General features: G+C 47.0%; 2 protein-coding genes across 4 annotated transcripts in view; both read right to left on the minus strand.

The window, feature by feature from the left end:
- LOC142571930 (uncharacterized) overlaps window positions 1-5,230 on the minus strand; it is a 107,939-nt gene extending 102,709 nt beyond the window's left edge. The window contains exons 1-2 of one of the 3 annotated variants that reach the window (XM_075680657.1): window positions 5,005-5,230; window positions 3,953-4,063 (exon numbers count right to left, since the gene is read on the minus strand). In XM_075680657.1, the coding sequence (XP_075536772.1) occupies window positions 3,953-4,012 (60 nt within the window). In that variant the 5' untranslated portion in view covers window positions 4,013-4,063; window positions 5,005-5,230. Of the gene's footprint in view, window positions 1-3,952; window positions 4,315-4,622; window positions 4,729-5,004 lie in introns of those variants that run through there. The other 2 variants (XM_075680658.1, XM_075680656.1) reach the window with 2 other exon arrangements.
- A 3,831-nt stretch (window positions 5,231-9,061) lies between these two features.
- LOC142570853 (uncharacterized) lies at window positions 9,062-21,869 on the minus strand. Its single transcript, XM_075679163.1, has 8 exons — window positions 21,648-21,869; window positions 21,509-21,554; window positions 20,706-20,954; window positions 18,871-19,111; window positions 16,557-16,820; window positions 14,538-14,879; window positions 9,832-9,923; window positions 9,062-9,243 (listed from the first exon to the last, which is right to left on the minus strand). The coding sequence occupies exons 2-8, from the start codon at window positions 21,548-21,550 to the stop codon at window positions 9,115-9,117; spliced, it is 1,359 nt and encodes a 452-aa protein (XP_075535278.1). The 5' UTR covers window positions 21,551-21,554; window positions 21,648-21,869; the 3' UTR covers window positions 9,062-9,114.
- Window positions 21,870-22,593: the final 724 nt, after the last annotated feature.

Raw genomic sequence — 22,593 nt, forward strand, 5'->3', positions numbered from 1 at the left:
AATAGTCCGTAGGCAATTCCCTGCAGTCACCATCCAAAGAGGCCATGGCTATCAAGCCATTGAAGTGTAGCTCATTTTTTGTCCAACATATGGTGGACCTCCTCCCGGAGCTCTTCACTCATTAGCTGTCTAGACTTAAACGACCAATTGTAACGGATGCAAGCAAACATTCACGTTCTATGAAAAGGCAGCCAAGCCTCTAATGTAACTTGACATAAAGCTGCACATTTTTCAGAACTAAATATACTGTTTGTGTGTTACAATTGTAAAAATAGATGTATATGAGTCACATAGTCACATATATACAGACAGATAGAAACATGCATTTAACAGCCATAAACTCCTGTCTATGTAAGAGAAATCGTAGACTACACTAAGCGAAGAAGAATTGACAGACAGCTATGCATGATCATGAAGGCAGCTTAAAAGTGCTTCTAGGAGAAAGAGAGAAATTTATTATATAAGAGAAAAGTTGAGAGGTCAGATTTGCGATTGAAGTGATCGAGGCATAGCTGCAAGACACTGCTTGTGGGAAGGAGGCAACCCAGATACATTTTGTTCATTTCTTTGGACACTGTAGTTCCTGCCAAACTTAAGTGCATGTAGCAGCCACGAGCAGGCCACAATGTGCAGGCAAGGGTGAGCAGCAAGTGCACCTCCAAACCGGTTTCTCTATGCCGTCTCCGCTCTCCATCGATGGTGTGGAGAGGGAAGGGTGAGCTACGCCAAAGGGGGATGAAGCAAAGAAAAAGTAAAACCAGTTGACAGTTGGGATTCACAGCATTGAGCCACCTCTTTCCTCCTTGCGTACTCGCATCCCAAGGTGCTCAAAGCTGCATTGCCTGTTATAGCTCATATCGTGAAAAATTTATTGGGTTACATGTAATCAGTTGCTGAAAACAGTAAATAAATTACAGTGAGTGTTACTGAGTAAACAAAGCTATCATTAAATTACAAAAATGCATTTAAGCATAATTAATTACAATTTATTAATTATATGAAATTTGTTAAGTAGAAGTCTGTTTTCATTTCATATACTCCAAGAAAACACTATAATCTGGCAACAATCATACCTGAACCTTATGATGAACTTGGATTTAGCGAATTACTGGATGCCTGTCTCAGGACTATTTGCATTTTGGGAAGCTTATGCAAAAGCCCAAGTGTAAATTTATTTGTGCCAATCACACTGGTAGGATGACGTTGCTTATAAAGAATCTCCTAAATGCTGTTTGGGTACTGTTTCCAAATGACCATATTGAAGCCAATTAAACACTGCTGTTAAAAGCTGACTATTCATAAGCCACAACTCTGTCATGGCTAAAGTATGTAGGCGCACTAGGTGAGTGACAGTGTAAGTCGTACAATTGCTCCGTTATGCAACAAGGCAAAATAAGGGCATACACACTAATATCGTAAGCAAGAAGCTGTTCTTTGACAACTCCACAGAGCAAGATTCAACTAATCCTATGCACCTCTTTTGTTTCACACTCTCTCATTGCTCCTAGCAGCCAGAGAGTTTTGGGCCTGCTCAGCTGCAGTGTCTTTGCAGGAGAGTGACATTATGAAGTCTAGTTTACTTATTTAACTAGGTTAATCCTGGTTAACCTCCCATGTCTTAGTGCCTTTCCTTCTTTCTGCCCCTCCTCTACCAACAATAAATAAAATACTTTTCGCACAAATGTTGTTTCTTTGTATTGTTTCCAGCCAATATTCCTTGTTTGCAATTTAGCAGTAGCTGATGCTTTATGTTAATGAATTTGTGTTTATTTGTTTCTGCTGATATTTCAGCTCACAGAAGAAGCCATGTGCTGGCTGACTAAATGCTGAGCTCTCGTTTGCTGCATATCTGAATAATGTAGGGCAGTGACTGCAAGGGTGGCATAACAAAACCAATAAATGCAGAAATTAGATGTATGTCTTTTTTTCACGGCAGTAGCAATCCTCAAACATTCGTTCCTCGTTGTGCAGGGGAAATTGGGGCTTGTATTTCGATTTGTAATTTCGATTTGAAATAAAGAACAAAAATTAATAAAATGGCACACAAGGAAGAGTCGAATGAAGATCATGCCAATGTCCCGTGCCGAAATCCTCAGAATAGGTAACATATATTTAGACATATAGGTAACATATAGGTTCTACAAGTGCACATCCAGAAAAATAATAATAAATAAATAAAATAATAATGAAGCTAGATGCAACTAAACATTTAATTTTTTTAGTGTGTACGCACTGCCATATCAAGAAAATGCTATGCAATGTGCAGTTTCGGCATGTGTTTGCGAAATCTCAAAGAACACATGCTTTGGTCGCAGCAAATGGTGCCAGGAAACAAGGGACAAGCAAGAAGAGTGGAATTATATACATAATTATAATAATAAGAAGGAGGCACTTTATCATCGTTACAGTCCCTTTGCTTATCCCTCGCGTGTTTGCTGCCATAATGAACCAACTAGCTTAGCAAAGATTTCACAGTTTTGCCATAAGGGCAAAGCAATGAATGTGATAGCAACATGTTGAAATAGTACACTAAGTTGAAGACTAGTAGTTGTAGTGGCAGTATGAATTAAAGTAAATGTAAGCTGACTGAGCAAAAACGAGCTGTTGTGCTAGAGGTCCTCTGAATCCTGCCATCAGACAATTTCATTTATGTGTATTAATTAAAGCAAACATCTTTCTCAGCAACTATACCACCACTTTTCCGTATCAGGTATGTTTCAAACCTCTTTCCTGAGCCGATCTCGTATAGTGTACAGCTGCACCAATAAAATTGCATCTTCAGGTTTGAGCTTTGCACTTTAAATATTTAAGTCTGAGAAGATTTGAGATATAATGCATGCACTGCTGGTGTTTCATTTCACATTTGTTTGTGGGCTGTCATTCTCAAAATTCTGAGGAATAATTTATCAAGAATGTAAAACCTTTAGTGATAGAAATGATATGTGTGTTACCTGTTCTGGGAAACAATAAAAAGGCGTGCTCAGCAAAATCAACGAGCAGTCTACTTTTTTTTTTTTTTTTTTATATACAGGGTCCTGCATATTTCGCTGCGCCTGTTCGAGGAAAGGTTTTGCACTCGCTGCTGCACTGTTCTTGCTCAAATTCTGCTGAAAGATTGCATTTCGAGGTCTACGTCGTTTAATATAGCACTTACCACAGCTAATTGTCTGGTTTCTCAAAAAAAAAAAAGTTCGAATTTGCCTTTACCTATGAGGATGCGAAATGCGCTGCAGCGACGGCGCTAGCATAAACTTGTTTCGCCGCCTGCCGTCAGCTGCAGGAAGCAGCCGGTCAGGGAAGTTTGCCGCAACGTTCTAGCATGTTCTAGTAACGTTGGCACCGTGAACATTGGTTTGGTTTGCCGCGTGTTGGCCGCTCCTGGAACACGCGGCAAACCTCCCTAACTGGCTGCTTTCTGCACCTGTCGGCAAACGGCGACACAGGTTTTGTTATCGCCGTCGCTGCAGCAGCTCGTTCCCCGCAAGTGAAGGCAAATTTGCACTTTTTTTTCTTAAAAACCAGGCAATTAACTGTTACTAAACGACGTAGACTCCAAAATGCGATCTTTCAGAAAAATGTGAGCGAGAACTGTGCAGCGGTGAGCGGAAAACCTTTTTTCAAACAGGCGCAGCGAAATATGTAGGACTCTATGCACAACACGTGCCCTCCACTCTAACCGCCGAAACAAAGCAGTTACGGGGTTGACAGTGCACTTCTGATCTTGATACCATTTTATGTTATTTATAAATCAAATAAAATATAAAAACTTGACAAAGTCGAGCCAGGCCGGTACATCTCGACAGCGGAGATCGCGATAAAATACGTATATCGCGTTTCTGAAACGCGACGCGAACATGACGGGAGACGATTGTCATCGCAACCCCAGATCACAACTACCCAAAGGGTTGCACATTAAACTTAAATCAAGTGACGTTGAATATCTAGAACTTACCTTCAAAACAACAACGTTCACTCTCGGTTTCCATCCTTCAGTACTTCTAAACGCTTCCATCGTGCCCAAGGAGCAAGCGATGCCGGTGCTGTAGCACGGGCAGCCGGCGTTCTGTAACGGATAGCGTTCACCAGCATGACCCTTGAGGCATTTCCTTGGCACAAGGATTTTTGTTTTGAACATGACAATGGCGACTTCGTAAATGAGAAAATGAAATACACGGGTTCAAGGAGCGCCGCTAAACTGCACTGAACCATAGAATAGAGTGATTGAACTACCTAAACGAATGCCACACATGTTAAATTAAACCAACGCCTGATTAAACCAGTCAACGCTCAAACAATGCGCTGCAGAGCATTGTTGCCAACCTGGAATATCAACTACTTTCTAGAATAGCGTTTCTTTCCTCTGTTCAAAGTCTTTCTCTCTGTCTTCGAAAACAAACAAAGAGTGTATCAAGCCCTAATTGTACATCCATTTTTATAGTTTCCCCTTGCGGCTATGATCTGGTGCACGGATACATGTATGCCAAAATGTAAGAACAAAATTCGGCTCCAAAGATTCCAAGGATAAAGTTTCCCAGCGAGTTCCAAAAATCCTGAATTTATGGATAAAGTTATCAGAAGCCTGCATAGGTTGTCGTGCACGTTGTCTGAGCTAGTGGACCTACGCCTGAGGCCTGGTCGCTGCACTATGGCTGCACGTACGGGACGTCTCCGATTTAGACAGGCATCGCCTCCTCAATTTTTTTCAATGCCGGCGAACGCTAGCAGACGGGGAAGAGTAGGAAAGGACGATAAGAGAGGGTGCATGGTGGGCGGTTGGATCGGCCCCATCGGTGACTGCATTGAAAAAAATGAGAGGAGGAGATGGTACACTGCAGGACTGCCAAGGGCTGCCAAGACGCCGACGGTACTTCATTGCTCGAAAGCAACGGCAGCAGCGGCTTGGGTAGCCCTGTGCGGCCGCCGCGACAACAAATCGAAGACACCGCGGTAACGACGTGAACTACCAACTGGCTGACTGCCAACGCTGGCAAACGTAGCGCTTACCTTAATTCGCTAGTTGTCGTTGGCGGGCTCGAAACACCCGCGTTAGCGTACGGCGTGATAAGTGACGCGTTCGGTATGGAGTTTAGGTAGTAGTCGGGCGCGTTGCGCAAGGCGCAATTGCTGATCGCCGCCAGCGATGTCGCTTCAGTGCTTTTACGGAGTGCCGGTATTGGAAAACAAAGTTTCATAACAGAAATTTTGGACGTCGCCTTGCCTTCTTTTAAGACGCGTTTTGTACGTCGCCCTAGCGCAGATGCGTATGCATATAAGGAGACGAGTAAGCTCAAACACGGCCGCTCTGGAACGCGAGCACAGTGCTCGATCACGTTCTAGCGCGGCCGTCATATAAAGTACCAAACCTCGTGCTGAAAGTTTTAAGACGATATATGTGGGAGCCCGCGATAAAAACTGTGTACAGGCAAATTTACCATAGTATGGGGGGAATTATTTGCATTGGAAGTGTCAGAGTCGGTAAATGCTTGCCCCGGGCCCGGGTCTGCCAGATGAGCTATACAGTAGTTGCGTCGTCTAAATTATTCTAGCTAGTACGAACATACAAAATTTTACGAAAGCCAACGCACACGTACCATCGAAAATGTGCTGGCATTTGAAAGTTGCAAGGCGATCTGATGGAATCACGATATAATATGTCAATATTGTATTATAAATAACTGCAGTGCCTTAATTGGGGCTTACTGCGGTGGAATTGCCAGGGTAAACGCTTGTTGTGAAGAAACTACTCGCAACTCTTATATCTATATAAAGGTGCACATTTTTCAACCCTAAAAATACTGTTCGTGTCCTACAGTTGAAAAAATATATGTGAGTCATGTATATATACACACAGATAGAAACATACGCGTTTAACAGCCAAGAGCTTATGTCTATATCAGAGCAATCGTGAGACTACACTAAGAGAAGAATAATTGAGTAGCAGATTTTACCGCCTATAAAGGACGCTTAAAAGCGTTTCCAAGAGAGACAGGGAAATATTTATTTATTAGAGAAAAGAGGCTCAGATGTCGGGACTAGAGAGGTGTGCAAGTTGTGGGGATGCGCGACTCACGCGCGTCCCCAGTTATCTTGTTTTCCCCCATCTCCTGCAATCCCGCTTCGCCGCGTGACCTGCGTGACGCCCGCGGCGGTCGATGTGGTTGAAGCGCAGCGCGAGAGATGGCGCGAGTGTTGCGCTGCTACTTAGCTGCTACCGGCAGGGTTACTTGGGTGCGGGAGCGGAAGGCGCTCTCTCTTGGATTCGGGATAGCAAGCGGTACGGACGTGCCGTGCTGCGCGTGCGCCGACCGATGCTTCTACGAGACCATCTCGCGTGGCCGCCTTGGAATGCGCCACCGTTCGCGTGACAGTACGCGCGAACGACCAGGCATTGGGATCCAGCATGGGGCGAACATATTCGCTTGCTATCCGGTCGCGGTGAGTCGGACTTCTAGATTTGTCGCGCGCCCATCGGCATGTTTTGTGGATAGTAACTCGGCTAGCAGGCATTGATCTACTCGGGTGGAATAAATGCCCTTGTGATTGTTCGTACGACTGTGTTGTCGTTCCTTTGTCCCAAGAGCACGGAGGAGAATCCCACAAAGTTTACAACCCTGCCATACACTCTTATAGAAATATTTACACCCTCTGGGGTGTATCTTGTCCCACAACAATAATCGTCATCTGTCTTGCCCGCGTTTCCGTTTTTTTAACGCTGCGAGCCCGGTACTTCCCAGTAACGAACGGCATGCGCGTTATCAGTGTGACGCAGCTTCTCGAAAGGAAAGTAGCGAGCGCCGAGCTTTCAAGAAAGGAAACTCGGGCAAGACAGATGACGATTATCGTTGTGGGACAAGATAAGCCCCAAAGGGTGTAAATATTTCTAAGAGTGTATGCTCATGTGAACGAGGTATAGGCTGCAATACGCTGATTGAGGGAAGGAGGTAACCAATGTACATGTTTTCATCCCTTTGGACAGTTCCCAAAAAATTTAAGCGTCCAAAGCTGCGTTGTCTGATATAGCTTGTTTCATCAAAAATGTAACTTTACATGTAATTGGTTACAGAAAAAAATGTGATTGATTTACAGTGAGCTTTATAAAGAACGTAACTGATTGCAAGTAATTAATTTAATGTAATTTGTTACCTACAAGTCTGCCACTGCCCAAGTGTTTTTTGCTCGGACAGTGGCCGGCTGACCAGTACTTCTAACGTGGTACACATCACCTGCTTCTCCGGTTGTATACAGGTGGCAGTATATATAGTAAGACCCCGTTTACTCGAATCTGTAGAAAGCGGAAAGAATTTCGACATAAACGGAGTTTCGAGATAAGCGAAATTTAAAAAAAATATGTACTCGCCATACCGGCGCTGCGCAAGTGAATGTCCAGCGAGGCTGTTGAAAAACACCACTACAACTGCTGAAAGGGGTATGCAATGCTTTATTGCTCAATTCGTCCTCCGACACATTATCCAGCCACGTGAGAATGTGGACGTGAGGACTTCCCCTGGGCTGGAATTCCACGGCAGTACGACCAGCAACAGCACGCCGCCGGTGTTCGTATTGCGGGTATTGCCGTTTCTATTCCCTTTGCCGCTCCTCGTATGCACGCTGCTCCTCGGCAGTCCTAACTACGCGTTGCCTACCCATAGCGGTGCTGCAACAACAATTATTTTAGTTGCTAGGCTGGTTCCTTTACACAGGGTGTCCCAATTAACTATCATGCACCAGGTTTTTAAAATATTAAAATGCCACGTAGCTGTACAGAACCAAGGTAATGTTTTTTGCCGTCACTTGGAGATACTCAGAATATCTTCTTTTTTTTTGCATTCTGCCTAACTACATAATTAGTCTTAATAATTTAATCAACTTATCAAACATTATAATTAGTTGAAACGTGTCAATGAGAAAATTGTAGCGCAACATGAAAAACTCCCGGTACGTGCTTTTTGTTCTTCAGTACGTGCTACATAAAAGTGTGTTTCCGAGCGTGAAAGAGGCCCGCGAATACACTCTAAAAAACGTTTGCACCCTTTGGGGTCTATATCTGCCACACAACCATATTCGTTATCTTCCTTGATGCGTTTCCTTTCTTGAAAACGCCGCGCCCGCTACTTTACTGTCGGGAATGCTATGTCATGCTGATAACGCGCATGCCGTTCGTTACTGGAAGGTACCGGGCTCGCAGCGTTAAAGAAAGGAAATGCATCAAGGCAGATGACGATTATCGTTGTGTGGCAGATATACACCCGAAAGGGTGCAAACTCTTTTTAGAGTGTACACGCAAAGCGCCTCGAGCGGCTACACTGGTAAAACAAAATTACACCGTTTGGGATGTATATCTGCCACACAACGATAATCGTCATGTGTCTTGCCCACATTTCCTTTCTTTAACGCTGCGAGCCCGGTACTTCCCAGTGACGAACGGAATGCGCATATCAGCCTGACATATCATTCCCGATAGGAAAGTAGCGGGCGCGGCGTTTTCAAGAAAGGAAACGCAGGCAAGGCAGATGATTATCGTTGTGTGGCATATCTACACCCAAAAAGGTGTACCTTTGTCTGAGAGTATACACTCTAAAGTTTGCGCCCTTCGGGATGTATATCTGCTACACAACGATAATAGTCATCTTCCTTGCTTGCGTTTCCTTTCTTGAAAACGCCGCGCCAGCTGTCGGCAATGCTACGTCATGCTGATAACGCGCATGGCGTGCGTTACTGGGAAGTACTGGTCCGCAGCGTTAAAGAAAGCAAATGCGGACAAGACAGATGACGGTTATTGTTGTGGCAAAAGAAGTGTAATTTTGCTTAAGAGTATGGATGGGCTTTAAGTACCACAGGAGCACAGCCTTACCGCCATCTTACCGCATCTGCGGGCGGAGCAGCCATCAACACTCGTCCCTCCAAGGTTGCCTCCCTTCATATTAATCACCAATGCGTGGTTCCTATCACTCACCAGTCAGTCCAAGGTTGCCTCCCTTCATATCAATCGCCAATGCGTGGTTCCTATCACTCACCAGTCAGCCTCGGTGACGACGCTAGGAGGAAAATCTGTGTTGTCGTTTCCTTTACTTTCTTTTATTACAACTGGTCGAGGCGGATATAACCGCCGAGGCGTCACTCGAAATCCCCGCGGGAATGCCTTCTCAGCACGATGGGCGGTAGCTGCGGTGGCCTGTGGTACGTGGGGTTCCTCCGCGGCTGCGGCTGCTCAGGTGCCCTGTTCAAGCGGGGCGACGGCAGCTCCTGCGAACCGATCGAGTCATGTAGATGTGTTTGATTTAGTACACACGGCGTTAAAAGGGAGGAGAAAAAATGCGAGAACGAATTCACAGTCACCCGGAATACAGCACGAAGCTATTATACAATAATGTAACTGCACAGAAACTCGAGCGGGCGACAATCTTCCTTTTCATGAACTTTCGTCCCCACTCCTTTTGAGCTTCCGCGGAACTGATTTGGGGGAAGAAAAAAAAAAACGAGTCATTCTTTTTTTTTTCTTTCACTTCGTCGCATGGACACAAAATACAAGGAAACGGGCAGATCCAACGCAACGTTGGATCGAGTCTAAACGACGCGAATCTCGTTTGAGTTTGCGATTTAGCAGCAGTAGTGTCATATAACAGGAGCTCAACCTCGTCTCCTGTGCATGTTAGTTTTCCAAGTCACGATGAAGAAAACTATCTAGGATGCTTGTAGAGGGAAGAATGTTGAGAGGTGTCCATGGCAAAACACGAGCACCATCAACTGGTATGCAACTGATTGATTGGGCCCGCACAAGCTGAACTGTGGCTGACGACCTCAGTTCTCATCTGGGCGTCGACGTGGACTCACCCTGCGCAGCACCGTGTTGGCGAGAATGAGAACGATGGACACGATCGCGGACACCGCTGGTATGGCCACGAAGACGAAGACTGGTATGAAGCCTGCATGACACGAAGAAAGAATGACCCTTCGGCGTAACCGCATCAAGCACCAGAGTTTGGATTGCACTGAAAGCGCTTGCAGTTACAGCTTATGCACAACGCACAGTATAAGCACCCTGGAGGGTGTAAATTTCATTTGTCGTTAGGCGAGCATAAATATGAGACAAACACGCCTAAGAGAGAGTGTTTTAAAAGACTGAGTGGTAACTTAGCGGTAATTTCGAGAGAAATGCATTAACATTACGTCGAACCTCTTCGAGGTCCCGGATGCATGATTTAAACCGCGTTCAACACACACACACACACACACACACACACACACACATATATATATATATATATATATATATATATATATATATATATAGTAATTTATACAAGTGCAGACGCACGCGTGTGTGTGTGTGTGTTGAACGCGGTTTAAATCATGCATCCGGGACCTCGAAGAGGTTCGACGTAATGTTAATGTATTTCTCTCGAAATTACCGCTAAGTTACCACTTAGCGGTAATTGCAGACGCACACGTGTGTGTGTGTGTGTGTGCGCGTGTGTGTAGCCGGCAAACATGGTTATGCCGGCACGGGTGCAGTGCTTATCGTTAGTCAACAATGTGCCCTCTACGAAGCATTAACATAATACAATGTCCTACAAAATTCTTGGAGCGATGCGTAGTTTAATGAAGCCAAGGCCAATGAGGTTTAAAAAAAACGCTCTTGAATAAACCACACGGCGCAGGAAGGAGAGGCCTTGTTCCAACCTTCTAATCAATAAATGTATTGGCACGGGAACAAAAAAAAATATTCTGGAATAGATAATTATGTATCGCGCGAGCTATAGTTATTCCTAAAGAAAAAAAGTTTTCCTGTCTTCAAGTTGTTCCACTTCATAAAAAATCTAGCGTCAGTAGACAAAGGTATGTCAGTGCTCCAGGCATTGCAGAAGATACGGATTGTACGGTTGAAACCTATCCTTAAAACGCCCTTTTAGCTGCACATACAAGGTTTCAAGAGTGACGAATGCACTTATATGTGTACGAAAACCCTTTCTCTGGAGTGTGTATAAACACCTCGCATGAACGGAGCTTGAAGAACGCAACAGCGGGTGTACACTTGAACACTTATGGGTGTCAACATGTTGCTATGTACACTCTAAATACAGTTTAAACCCTTTTGGGGCTTGCCTTTGTCCCACAACGATGATCGTCGTCTTTCTCGCTTGCGTTTTCTTTCTTGTAAGCTCTGTGCTCGCTACTTTTCTATCAAGAATGAAATGTCAAGAATGAAAAGTACCTGGCGCGCAACATTAAAGAAAGGAAAGGTACGCAATGTAGATGACGATTACTTGTGTTGCAGCATTGGGGACTTGTCTGTCTTCGTTTAATTTCTTTCAACGCTCGGACACATCAATGCTCGTACGTGCCAAAGCGGATTTATAAATATTTCACAAACTCTTAATGCTTACCACCATGTGGCGTAGCTAGGTCGTCTGGCACCCGGGGCCCTTAGCTTTTCTGTCAACCCCCCCCCCCCTCGGGTGTAGTCGAGGAAGGCGAAGATATCGACAATTTTCGGGTGTCTTCAGACGTATATGACACCCCCCCCCCCCCCACTTGCCCCGTGCACCCTGGGCCCACGGCCCCCCGGCCCCCCCTGTTGCTACGCTACTGCTTACCACGTTCGTGAGCTCCTCATGATGCTTTAGGGGCATGTGTGACAACCCTGCATACCTCCGTCAGAAGCAACGGCTACATAGACGCCAAAGAGTTAAACGCAGCGATTTATGTTGCATGGCCAGAGAAAAAGTATGGCTGACAATCCAATAGGGCCTTCCAAAAGAGAAATGAACCCTATGACCGAAATTAGGTGGCTCAAACTATGCAGATTTGCGACCACGCGCTAATACAAATTTCAGTACCATATACTTGCAAACCTTTTTGTGACTACTTTCACTATTTCTATGTACTGTTGTGCCATTACCACAAGCCCGGATTCCGAATCTGCAAGATGGAGAATTTTCCTGCGAGCGCCCTTTGGACAAACCCGGGGCTGCGCCGAAAGGCACAGCGCCCTAATTCTCCCTTGACAAGTCAAGATGCTGAGCCGTCAGGCAGTGGTGTCCTCCGGAGAAGCATCGGCGGGCAACATGTTCAAACGTGTCGCCAAGTGCCAGACAGCCCGGCGCCGTACCTCCCCTTCCCTGGAGGTCACCGCGCCCGCCATCTTTGAACGAGGTGGCCAGCGTGGTCGCTGGTTGGACCTCTTCCGACGACCGTCGAGTGCTCACTTTGTATTGGGCCGTTTGAGTGACAATGGTTTCTGGGGGCTTATAAGCCGCGGCGCGCCGCCTGGAAAACCGGATCCGCCGACCCACCGGGAGCAGAGTGCCGCTCTCGACTGGAGTGAGATGTGTCACGCGTTTTCGCCGGACGTCGCCGTGCGGGAACAGTCGCGTTTGCTGTGAGCTCTCGGCCCCAGTGCCGATCCCTTCATGTCCTGTATAATGACCTGTATATAGTGTATAAAGTCCCTTTTGTTATTCTCACTGACGCCTGACTCGGAGTCTTCGCTACCAACGCTCTGTCACGAAACGGGTGACGAGCGCTACGGGACCACCTCAAAGTCGTAACAGTACTGAGCGGCCGCGGCTTCTGTGGCAACCCGATTTGGCATAGAAACCGAATAGTCGTAAATTTACTTTAACCATCATTATTCTTAGTTTACCTCAATTTTTTTTATCTTGAAGCAAATAGAAAAATATTGTACTTTTATCGATGGCCCGCATTTATTTTAATGATTTGTATTTGAATAGATCACAAAATTTCATTGTTCGAGTAGCCTTACTATATGCGCTATCAACATAAATTCAAAAGCGAGATTTTCTGAAACTACGTCAATGCATAGTTCTGTTTCCACCCGTCGTGGTGGCGTAGTGGCTTTGGTATTGCGCTGCTGAGCCCGAGGTTGCGGGAACGAATCCCGGCCGCGGCGGCCGCAATTCGATGCCGGCGAAATGCAACAACACCCGTGTACCGTGCATTGGGTGCGCGTTAAAGAACCCCAGGTGGTCAAAATTAACCTGGGGTCTACTACTGTGGCGTGCCTCACAATCATATCGTGGTTTCGGCACGTAACACCCAGAAGTTAATTGCTTTATTAGTTCCATTTCCAGCTTTATCTGCAAATTGTAACAATGGCAATTAATACGTACAGTACAGAACGTACGCTCAGTACTGTATACTCCATTCTTATAAACTTGCTGCATAGGGATTACGCGTTGTACTTACCTGTATAATTGCGCGCAAAAGGCGTTATTATCAGTTATTCATGCTTGTGTTTCAATTTATGATGACGGCGCGACTTTGACGAGGTGAACTTCCACGTGAGTCTCTGTACGTGAACTTGCGACGCTATATACTGATCTTGTTTTCGGCGCATGTTTTGGAACTTTAGCCAAATTTTCTAGCTATGCTGATTCATTCGCGGAAAGGTATCCACATTCAAAACTTTACAGTCGACTACCGGTAATTCGACCCTTGCGGGACCGCAGGACTTGGTAGAATTATCCAAAAGATCGAATTAACAAATAGCGGCAAATTTAACAAATTCAATTTTTTTTTCAAATCAAGAAAGTGCTATCTCGAGGAATTTATTTGTTGACCTTTATGGGACAGCGCTGTTAATTGCCAGGGGACATCATGCTGAAGGACGAAGCAGACTACTGAATATGGGGCCGTAATTCATGACACGAAACAAGAGAGAACGGATGGCTTCACGGGAGGAAGGACCGTCAGCCACTAAAAAAAATAAAACAGCTTCACGCCTGGGGAAGCAAAGGTGTCATCTACTGAATTTATTTTGTTTTCAAGGTTATAGTAGTGCATAAAGGGGTGGGGGTGCGTGGGTGGGGGTCGTAATAACCGAAATGGCATGTTTTCGTGTTTGAACTTTAGCGAGTTTTTCTTCCATAACCAATGTATGGTTTCTCACCAGGACTTTCAGTGCGTTCGAGTTAAGCGAAAAGCCGAATTCACCGAAGTAGAATGAACGGGAGTCGACCGCATAGCGACATCTGAAGCACGCACAAAAGTGGTATGGCTATATGTTGTTACAATCGGCCTGCAGGGGTACTGAACTGCAAACCTTTCACAGCCCACTGCAGTTGTTTCGATCGACCTGCGAGGTAGCGATCTTCGGAGAAGCGACCTTCGAACCCATCCCGGCCCGCTGTGACGACTCGCTTTGTAAATCCAACAATGCGCCTCCTCGGACAGCCCAGCGGCGCCGGCAAGGCTAGCCACGTTCGGCGGACCGAGTATTGTTAGTTGATTCGCTGTCGCCTTCACGGTCTACTTGGAGCAAGAGAACTCCTGGAAAAGAGTGTTTTGCAGTGCTTTCTTTTTCAGTCATGCTAAACTGATGAAATGTAACATTCTCTACCCTTCATGTAGATTTTGTAAATAAATTCCATATACCTGGTTCTCGGCGAGAACAAGTCCCTCCCTTCAACAACGTCCTTAGCGTGGATGAGTCGGACGACGGTATGAGCCAGCTACCACTTATTTCAGTCCCGACCCCAACTCTTACAATATACGCGCGCAAATATGCGTCCTCTTACTTGGGTTTATGAGCACGATGGGCTGCGACTTGAGGGGCCGGCTGAAGAGCCTCTCGGTCTTGTTGGCATCCAGCCAGCGGTAGGCGCGCATGCTGAACACGTACTTGGTGAACGCCTGCAGGTGCCGAAGAGCAACCGAGGAGCCACTCACGTCCGTCGAACAGTTCTCGTGCGGCGGCGCGGCAGCGCCGGCAACTGCGGCGGTCACGTGGTGGCTGCCTTCGCCGGAGCCGCACCAGCTGACCACGTAGCCGTCACTCGTGTCGTCCTGGGGCCACCAGTAGAGCCAGATCTCCGACCAGCTTTTCACCACGCCCGTCGAGAAACAGGGCCGGTCGGGCGCTGCGATTTTTGTCCAGTGACGACGGACACAGACCGAATTCTAACATAAAATAAGGCTTACTTATTGGCTTCCAGCTGTGGCCCACGTGCATGTGCGCGTGCACGAACGCGTAGCCTTACGCCGCGGTTCGCGCGCTATATATGTAGTTGCAACCATAGAGTTTCTCACTATTAACTAGAGGGAAATCTGGCGCTGCTGCGCTGTGGTATGCATGGGTATGGCTAGCCACCGTAGCATGGGAATGCCGGTATATTGTGACTTCGGATTGGCATAGTTCTGTGAGAGCGAGGCAATTTAGCACCCTTCCGTCTGGGACAATCATTCATATTCTACTAAAACTGCACGCAAAAAGCTGTTTTAGCTTCATTATTATACAAAAACATGGTTAGTTTAACTATGAGAACTTCTTATTGCATGTACGATTATATGATACGTAAAAAGTATCAGCGGGCCGCTGAAGTTGAAGGACAGACGAGAAGATTCGCGCTCACTTTGAAACAGTTTGTCCTCTGCTCTTGCTTTTCTTCCCTTCCTCATGCATTGTAGGTGAGTAAAGATGCAATTTGCGTGAATGGAAACATTTTATCAAGATTTTACATTAAGAACGCGTTATTTGTGTAGCCATATCCACATTTTAGACGAAGCCTTTTACAACACCAACCAGCACAAGCCTCGCAGACACATATACCGTCATTCCCATGGCGGCACGGCGCCCCTTAAGAAACTCCCATAGACGGTGGCGCCAGATTTCCCTCTAGGTGTTACAGTCAGAAACTCTATGGTTACAACATTCCATAAAGATCAAGGACCGAATCCACAAAGTTGTTCGTTTGTATAATATATCTATTTGCCATTGGCCGGCCCCATTCGTTATTGACATGACCCTACATAACGATTGGCTGACACTTGCTCTCGAAAATCTTTTTAAAAGCGAAGCTTTCTTTGTCACTTCCTTGGACTTTCCCACTGCTGATGCTCCTGCTGTCCGGCACATCGCGTCGGGGGGTGGTTCAGAGCGTGTATTTACACGGAAGGAGCGTGGCAGACAGGAAAGACGACGCGAGAAAATTGTATAGACCTTTGCACCGCGTCGAATGTGCACAATGCCCTCTGGAGCTCCTTGGGCGTCGTTATATTAGCCTCTTGACAGCTGTAATTATCTGTGACCTCCGCACAAGCATTGCAGAAATTCTAGCACTTACGTTTCTGCTAACGTGCGAGTCTAGGTAGAATGGTAGAGAGGAGGGGGAGAGGAGGCAGAGAATGGGGTAGAACCGACGCAGCTCGCAGTTCCCATACAATGCGTGCGTGTGTGTCCGCCCGAGTTGCTGGTGGCAAAATAAAAGCAGTAATTTTTTGCCGCACGTCGGTTCAATCGCCGTCACATCGAATTCCCTTTGACTTGCTGACATTATTTGACTCACTGCGTTGCCTGTTCATTAGCATCCGCATCTTGATCGCACACGTACTGCTGACACCGGTTTGTAGCGTTTTCAAGTTACCTTTCAAATTACAAGAGCTCTCGCGTTCTATTTCTCGTGCTTAGTAATGTGCGCCTCTTGGAATAATACAGCTCAAGGACAAGAATCAGTCCATCAGCCACTGGCGCTTTTTAAAGGTTCCCCATAACATTCAACTAGCCGACACATGACGCGAGATGAACAGAGCACACGCACCCAGCCTCTTGCTGCGAAAGTTCTTCTGGTAGAGCGTGGTGCCGTCGTGGCGGCGCATGTAGATGGCGATGCGGAACCGCCACAGGTCGGTGGGCACCAGGAACTGGCCGCTGTCCCCGTGCACCTGCTCCTCGAAGCACTCCATGTAGCAGTTGCCCTCCGAGGCGCACACCTTGGCCGTGAACGTCTGGTCGACTGCCCGAGCACCACGCCACCGTACGCCCACCGCGAAGTCCGACTGGGCCACCGGCTCGAACTTCAGCACTTGTGTGGCGGCGCCATAAGGAGGCGAATGAAAGAGATGTTGGCACAAGCGGTACCGCGGTGTATGAGATACATTTTAGTGGGGGAGGGGAAATATGGACTAATTCCGATCACGTGTGTTTCTTTAACTACATATTAATTGCACTCGAAACGCACGGTTCGTGAGCGTTTTTTTTGCATTTCACCTCCGTTGGAATGCGACCGTCGCGTTCGCTCAGCAGCGGAACGCTACACAGTCGAACGCCTTTATAGTTAAGTGCTCGGGACCTCCAAAATCCTTCGTTATACAGGTCACTTCGTTGTAAAGGTCGCGCACAGTAATGCTCGTGATTGAGGAGATGAGGAGACTATATAAACACGTTAAGCAAAAGAAAACTTTGATTCAAAATTAATTCAGTGGATATCGAGTCAAATAATTCACTAATTTCCCTCTGTGCACACATTGTCTGACAGAATGTGCGACTGCAGCCAACCTTGTTGTATAGAGGCTCAGAGCGTGCTCCGAGGCGAAACGCCCGAACTACTCTGTAAAGCTGCAGATCGTCGAATGCCGTTATCGCCTTCCTTGCCATCAAAATCCTTGGTTCGATTACAGGATCTTGATCACGGTTACCTACTATTCATGTCCTTTCTGCCCTAACTGGCTTTGAAGACGTACGTCATTTTCGGTTACATCATCCCGTCGCTGTCAACTGCGACGTATTCGTCAGCCGTTGGTGACAGCGGCTGACTAGTTCAGCGATTCCTGAAACAGTGCAACATGACTATATACTATATATATACTGTCATCGGCGCGCTGTCAAGTGCGTTGCTTTATAGCGCTGCCGTCAGCGACAGCACAAGGGGCTCCCTGGCGACGTCTGCGGAGGGCAGTGGCAGCACCGCTACGTGGTGTAATGTAACAAATCAGCCATCGCTTACGCCTAAATTTCTTCACAGGCAGATTCGTTATAGCGGTCTTTGTGGTAGAGGCGTTCGCAATACATATGAGAGATTCGGCCGGGACCTCATAAATCCTTCTTTATATAGGTCACTTAGCTGTAGGCGTTCGCTGTATAGAAGCGTTCGACTGTGTTGCTACAGGTCCACCGCGGCCAATAGCAACAGCAGTGAGCCCAGTAACATAATATCTTCAAAGCGGAGTCTTACAATATACTCAAGACACCGTTCGTGCGTGCACCATGCGTGAGTTTATTTAGACATATTTCTCCCTCAGAAACCGACCGTCGGACCACTTGGGGGACTGAGCATATACAGACCGGGGTATGTACCGCTCTTCAATGAACCTCTTTGACGCTAACTTGGGTCACGGAATATATGCCGCGGGTTATGTACCGCTCTTCAATGATGCTCTTTGACGCAAACTGAAGTCTTCGGAGGAATCAAACCTGCCTAATATTTATTCACACAATTTTGTCTGGGTATATAATCACACACGAGCCACGTGGGGACTTCCCGGCGGCGCCGTAAGATGGCGCAGCGTGCCCAGAGGGAAGCGCGAGAGATGAGCCCGGCTGCATGCACGCCTCATACCTGACGCGTTGCGGCGGTGCATGGCGGTACTGTGTGTCGCCACATTGCTTCAGTGCTAATCGCATTAACGCCGACGCTCAGTGTGAGATGAATTCCGCGATAATTTTTTTTTACAGTGCCGAAGTCTCTTGCCATATTGGCGAGGTTGTAAACTATGCAAAAGACGCCGCGTCGGGAGATTCGGTATAGATGTTCGCTTAAAAAAAAAAAAAAACTCCACTTTAGGGACTTGTCTTGTCCTCCAACAGTAATCGTCATCTATACCTTGCATGCTGCCTTTCCTTTCTTCAAAGCTATGCGCCCGGAACATTCAGGTAACGAATGACATGTTAGTAAAGCGTGGCATATATGGCATCCCTGACCGAGAAAGAGCGAACGCAGGTAAATTATTGTATTCTACCACCCTTTAGTTATATAAACGAAGTGTACGCAATATAGATGACGGTTATCATTGAGGGGCAAAATAAGCCGTAAAGGGCGTTAAATTTTAGCGCTTTGTTATATAGCACACGCTCACGGGGGTCCCTAGTCCAGAGCGACGTGCAGAATGTCCTGTTGCTGAAGCCACCCACGCAGCGTCGGCACACGTCCACCCCGCAGAAAGTCAGGTTCGTGTTGCCGGGGAAGTCGCCCAGCACGTCCGCCGTCGTGTTGTCGATCAGCCGGCATCGGATGGTGGCCGCCGCCGCCGCTCCGGCAACGGGCAGCGACGGGAGCCGGGCGGGGATCACGAAGGCGCTGCGCCGCTGTGGCGACGCCTGCGCGCGCACCGTTTAGTATAGTGGTCACGTGTACGGGACATCTAACATTGCCTATACGAGATCTTTAAGGCCCTGCATCTAATAAGCACACACTCAAGAGAAGTTGAAATCCACACATCGTGCGGATTTCAATTCACGTGATGTGTTAAGTCAAAATATGTGTTACAATATGCACGATTTGATGAAATTGAAGGACCCTTAAGCTTCGACTTTAGGAGCGGAACTCGATAGCACTGAAAGATGGCTGACTGCCTTTCTCGCTTCCTGGCAAATGCACCTTATGTAACCGTAATGTTTACAGGGAAACGCTGGCGACGAAATCTGTGCACGAAAGCCAGCTTTCTGGTAGAAACGCGGCCTCTTGCGTGGGCCGATCCCGGAGGTATCGCGCAGCCGCGCAAAATAAAAAAAAATATTTCGGGTTTCTGCTATTGTTCCGCACTTTTAATATTTAACTCTGAAAAAATAATTACCTAAAAGGCATGCGCTGTCGGTGTTTTGTTTCATGACATTTCATTGTGGGCTGTCATTTTCGAAATTCCTAGGAATAACTTCGTCAAGAATGTAAGACAAGGCAGGAGCAACTTTACTGATAGAATGGTGCGGCAATGTAACCCGCGTATACCGCATGCCATATAGCAAGGCGTGGCATATACATATTCCTAAATATGTAAGCAAATTTTCGTCTACGGACAACTCCGCGGAAGCTGGCGCCGGCACCGGATTTCCTGCGACGAGGCACTTCACGCTGCCGCGTTAAAATTCACACATCGCGTGCGTGCGCGCACGTGTTCCTGTGTGTGCTACGAAGTACGTTGGCGTTTCAGTTAACACTTTTCTAAAAGTGCGTCTCTAACCGTTCATGACAATCTTAACTGGAACGCCCACGCATTTTTAGCGGATTTTGAGTAGGCCGATATCTCGAAAGTTGTGCTAGTCAGAAGTTGTGCGAAACTTCTGCTAAGCAGACATGACTTCACCATCCCTGGGCTACAATTTCGTATTCATAATATGTGCCCCATACTAGTAATTAATAAGTTAATTAGAATATTTTCGTCAACTAACAATATCGCCGACTTATTTCCTGCTGATGCTTGCGTGCCACGAAGCCTCTGCAAAAGCGGTGGGGTCCTAGATATGACAGTCTCTTCAAAAAAAAATAAGGGCTCGGCATAATATCTTCTGGTAGACGCCTACGCTAGTATACGTCTTCACTACGCTAAAGCTTAAGTCACGTAGTATATAGGCTGCCTTGCGTACAAATTCTGCCATTATATTAAATCGCTTTGAAGAACTCGTATATCTTCGTGATAGCTTACTCCTATTAATCTATCCTCTGTATATATTCTTACTCATTGCCCTTTACTCCCATATCGGTCCCCACCAAACTCCGCTGGCCGGCGTTTAGGATTCAGCTAGACAATTAAGCTAACCGCCGTTGCAGTGCTGTAAGCAGCAATTTGCTTGCTTCCTCTTTCCACAGCTATATATGAAATGAAATAGACCACCGACTACCATGCTTGGCCTCGAGAGTCACTTTACGTTCTCTATAAGCAGAACCCGTACACGCGCGTTAGTGCGCGTCGCGTACCTGCGCTAGCTCGGCATTGCCGAAGCAGCCGGCGAACGAGTCGCGCACGTGGCACAGCGCTCCCCTGCGGCCGGCGCTGCAGTTGAAGGCGCCGAAGTGGCGGCTCATGGCCGCCGACGGGCCATAGCAGAGGCAGAATCTGTCGGCCTTCGGGTTACTGCGTCGCTTCCAGAGGTACAAGATCGACTTATTCATGAACAGGAATTCGTGGACTTCGAAAAGGTTGGAGGAAGTCCCCGGTCCCGGTAACTGCGTCGGAGAGAAACGGGGTGACAGGTACGATGGACTCTGCAGATGCGGCACCCGTCACTCAATTTATGAGCGCATAGCTTTTTTCGTGACGAGTATTCCTACAGGAAAAAAAAAAATAAAATAAACGCGAGCGACAACTTAGACAAGATACAGCCGAGTAGGCGACGGCTAGCCCTTCGCCAGTACATCTATCATTCACGATCGGATAGATGACGGGCGGCGATGTTAGTGCTGTTTGCTGCGTCGTTTTCAGACAGAAAAATATGGCTGCCTACGAAAGAAAAGTTATTGTCACGAGACACCGCAGAGATAACTGTCGTTAGGTGCCCGCCACTTATAACCGGACTTTTTTGGCGAAACTTTTGGTGAAACGGTATCCAAGATTGCGAAATGCGGGTAAATTACTGATAGAAGAGCCATCGCCATTTTTCAGTAGCGCACACACAAAAAAAGTACAGCTGTCAAACAAAAATCACACATGCCCGATGCTTTAAGCTTGCCATATGTGACTCGTCGATTGCACTATAGAAAGTGCTGGCCTGGTTACTCACGGAGGAGAGGTAAAGCAGCAAAGTTGCGAGACCGGTGCGCATCTCACTAGAAACAGGAAGAGAGAAACGCGACACATAGAGACATTAGGTCAAGCATAAGCAGAAGAGTGAGACAAGGAGAATAAAGACAAAATCTAACCTGCAGTTCTTGCTGGCAAACGGAGGAAAAATACCTCGAGCGACCTTGGATCGCGCAGCGCGTAGGCTTCTTCTGCCTCTTCTTCGCCTCTTTCCCTGTGAACGTGCCCAAGGGAAGAGCGCGCCCTCTTCCTGGCGGTGGACGGGCTGTTGTGATTGGCCGTTCACCCCACGACAACCTCCGGTCACGGCTAGCGCGATTATGGGGAAAGCCTGCCGACGGCCTCGTCAAAATGGTTATCAAAACGGATGATTTGTGGCCAGCACAGGAGTACCTCGGTCAGGAGAGGTTTGGGGAAATAGTGCAAGGGTACAGTCGATCATGTTTCAGCCGCCCAAATTGGCACGTCCACGCCGGGGACGAAGTGTACGGTCGGAGTCAGTGTACGATCCCCCTTCTCCTGTTTGTGCCCAGTGATGTGCGGGTTTCCGACAAAGCTCCCTTCGGAGGGGAAGAGCAAGAGATCTCCGGATTGGTGCGACCTGATGTCACCGGTCTCCTGACGCCGAATTGGTGGAAGTGACTGAACAATCACGCAGGGCATAAAAAAAAGCAACGGACGGCGCGAGCGATCGGCTACTACAACTTCTTCATGAACTTTTTCTGTACTACACTCTTAGGCAAAGTTACACCCTTCGGCTTGCCCCTTCTGCCACACAACAATAATTGTTATCTGCCTTGACGCGTTTCCTTTCTTTAACGCTGCGAGCCCGGAACTTTCCACTAACGAACGGCACGCGCGTTATCAGAAGGGGCACTCCAAAGGGTGTAAACTGTGCTATGCTGATAACGCGCGTGCCGTTCGTTACTGGAAAGTTCCGGGCTCGCAGCGTTAAAGAAAGGAAACGCATCAAGACAGATAACGATTATTGTTGTGTGGCAGAAGGGGCAAGCCAAAGGGTGTAACTTTGCCTAAGAGTGTACTTTGAATTTTCTTATAATTATG

This window comes from Dermacentor variabilis, chromosome 2, assembly GCF_050947875.1.
Source record: "Dermacentor variabilis isolate Ectoservices chromosome 2, ASM5094787v1, whole genome shotgun sequence".
Classification (NCBI taxonomy): domain Eukaryota; kingdom Metazoa; phylum Arthropoda; class Arachnida; order Ixodida; family Ixodidae; genus Dermacentor; species Dermacentor variabilis.

Bases quoted from the DNA above. Each gene is read 5' to 3' on its own strand.
- LOC142570853 (XM_075679163.1), bottom strand. From the start codon at position 21,550: ATGCGCACCGGTCTCGCAACTTTGCTGCTTTACCTCTCCTCC. The intron at 20,955-21,508 runs GTGAGTAACCAG...TCTCCGACGCAG, and splicing joins TGCTGCTTTACCTCTCCTCC to TTACCGGGACCGGGGACTTC. The intron at 16,821-18,870 runs GTGAGCGTGTGC...CCGCCACACAAG, and splicing joins GCTCTGGACTAGGGACCCCC to TGCTGAAGTTCGAGCCGGTG.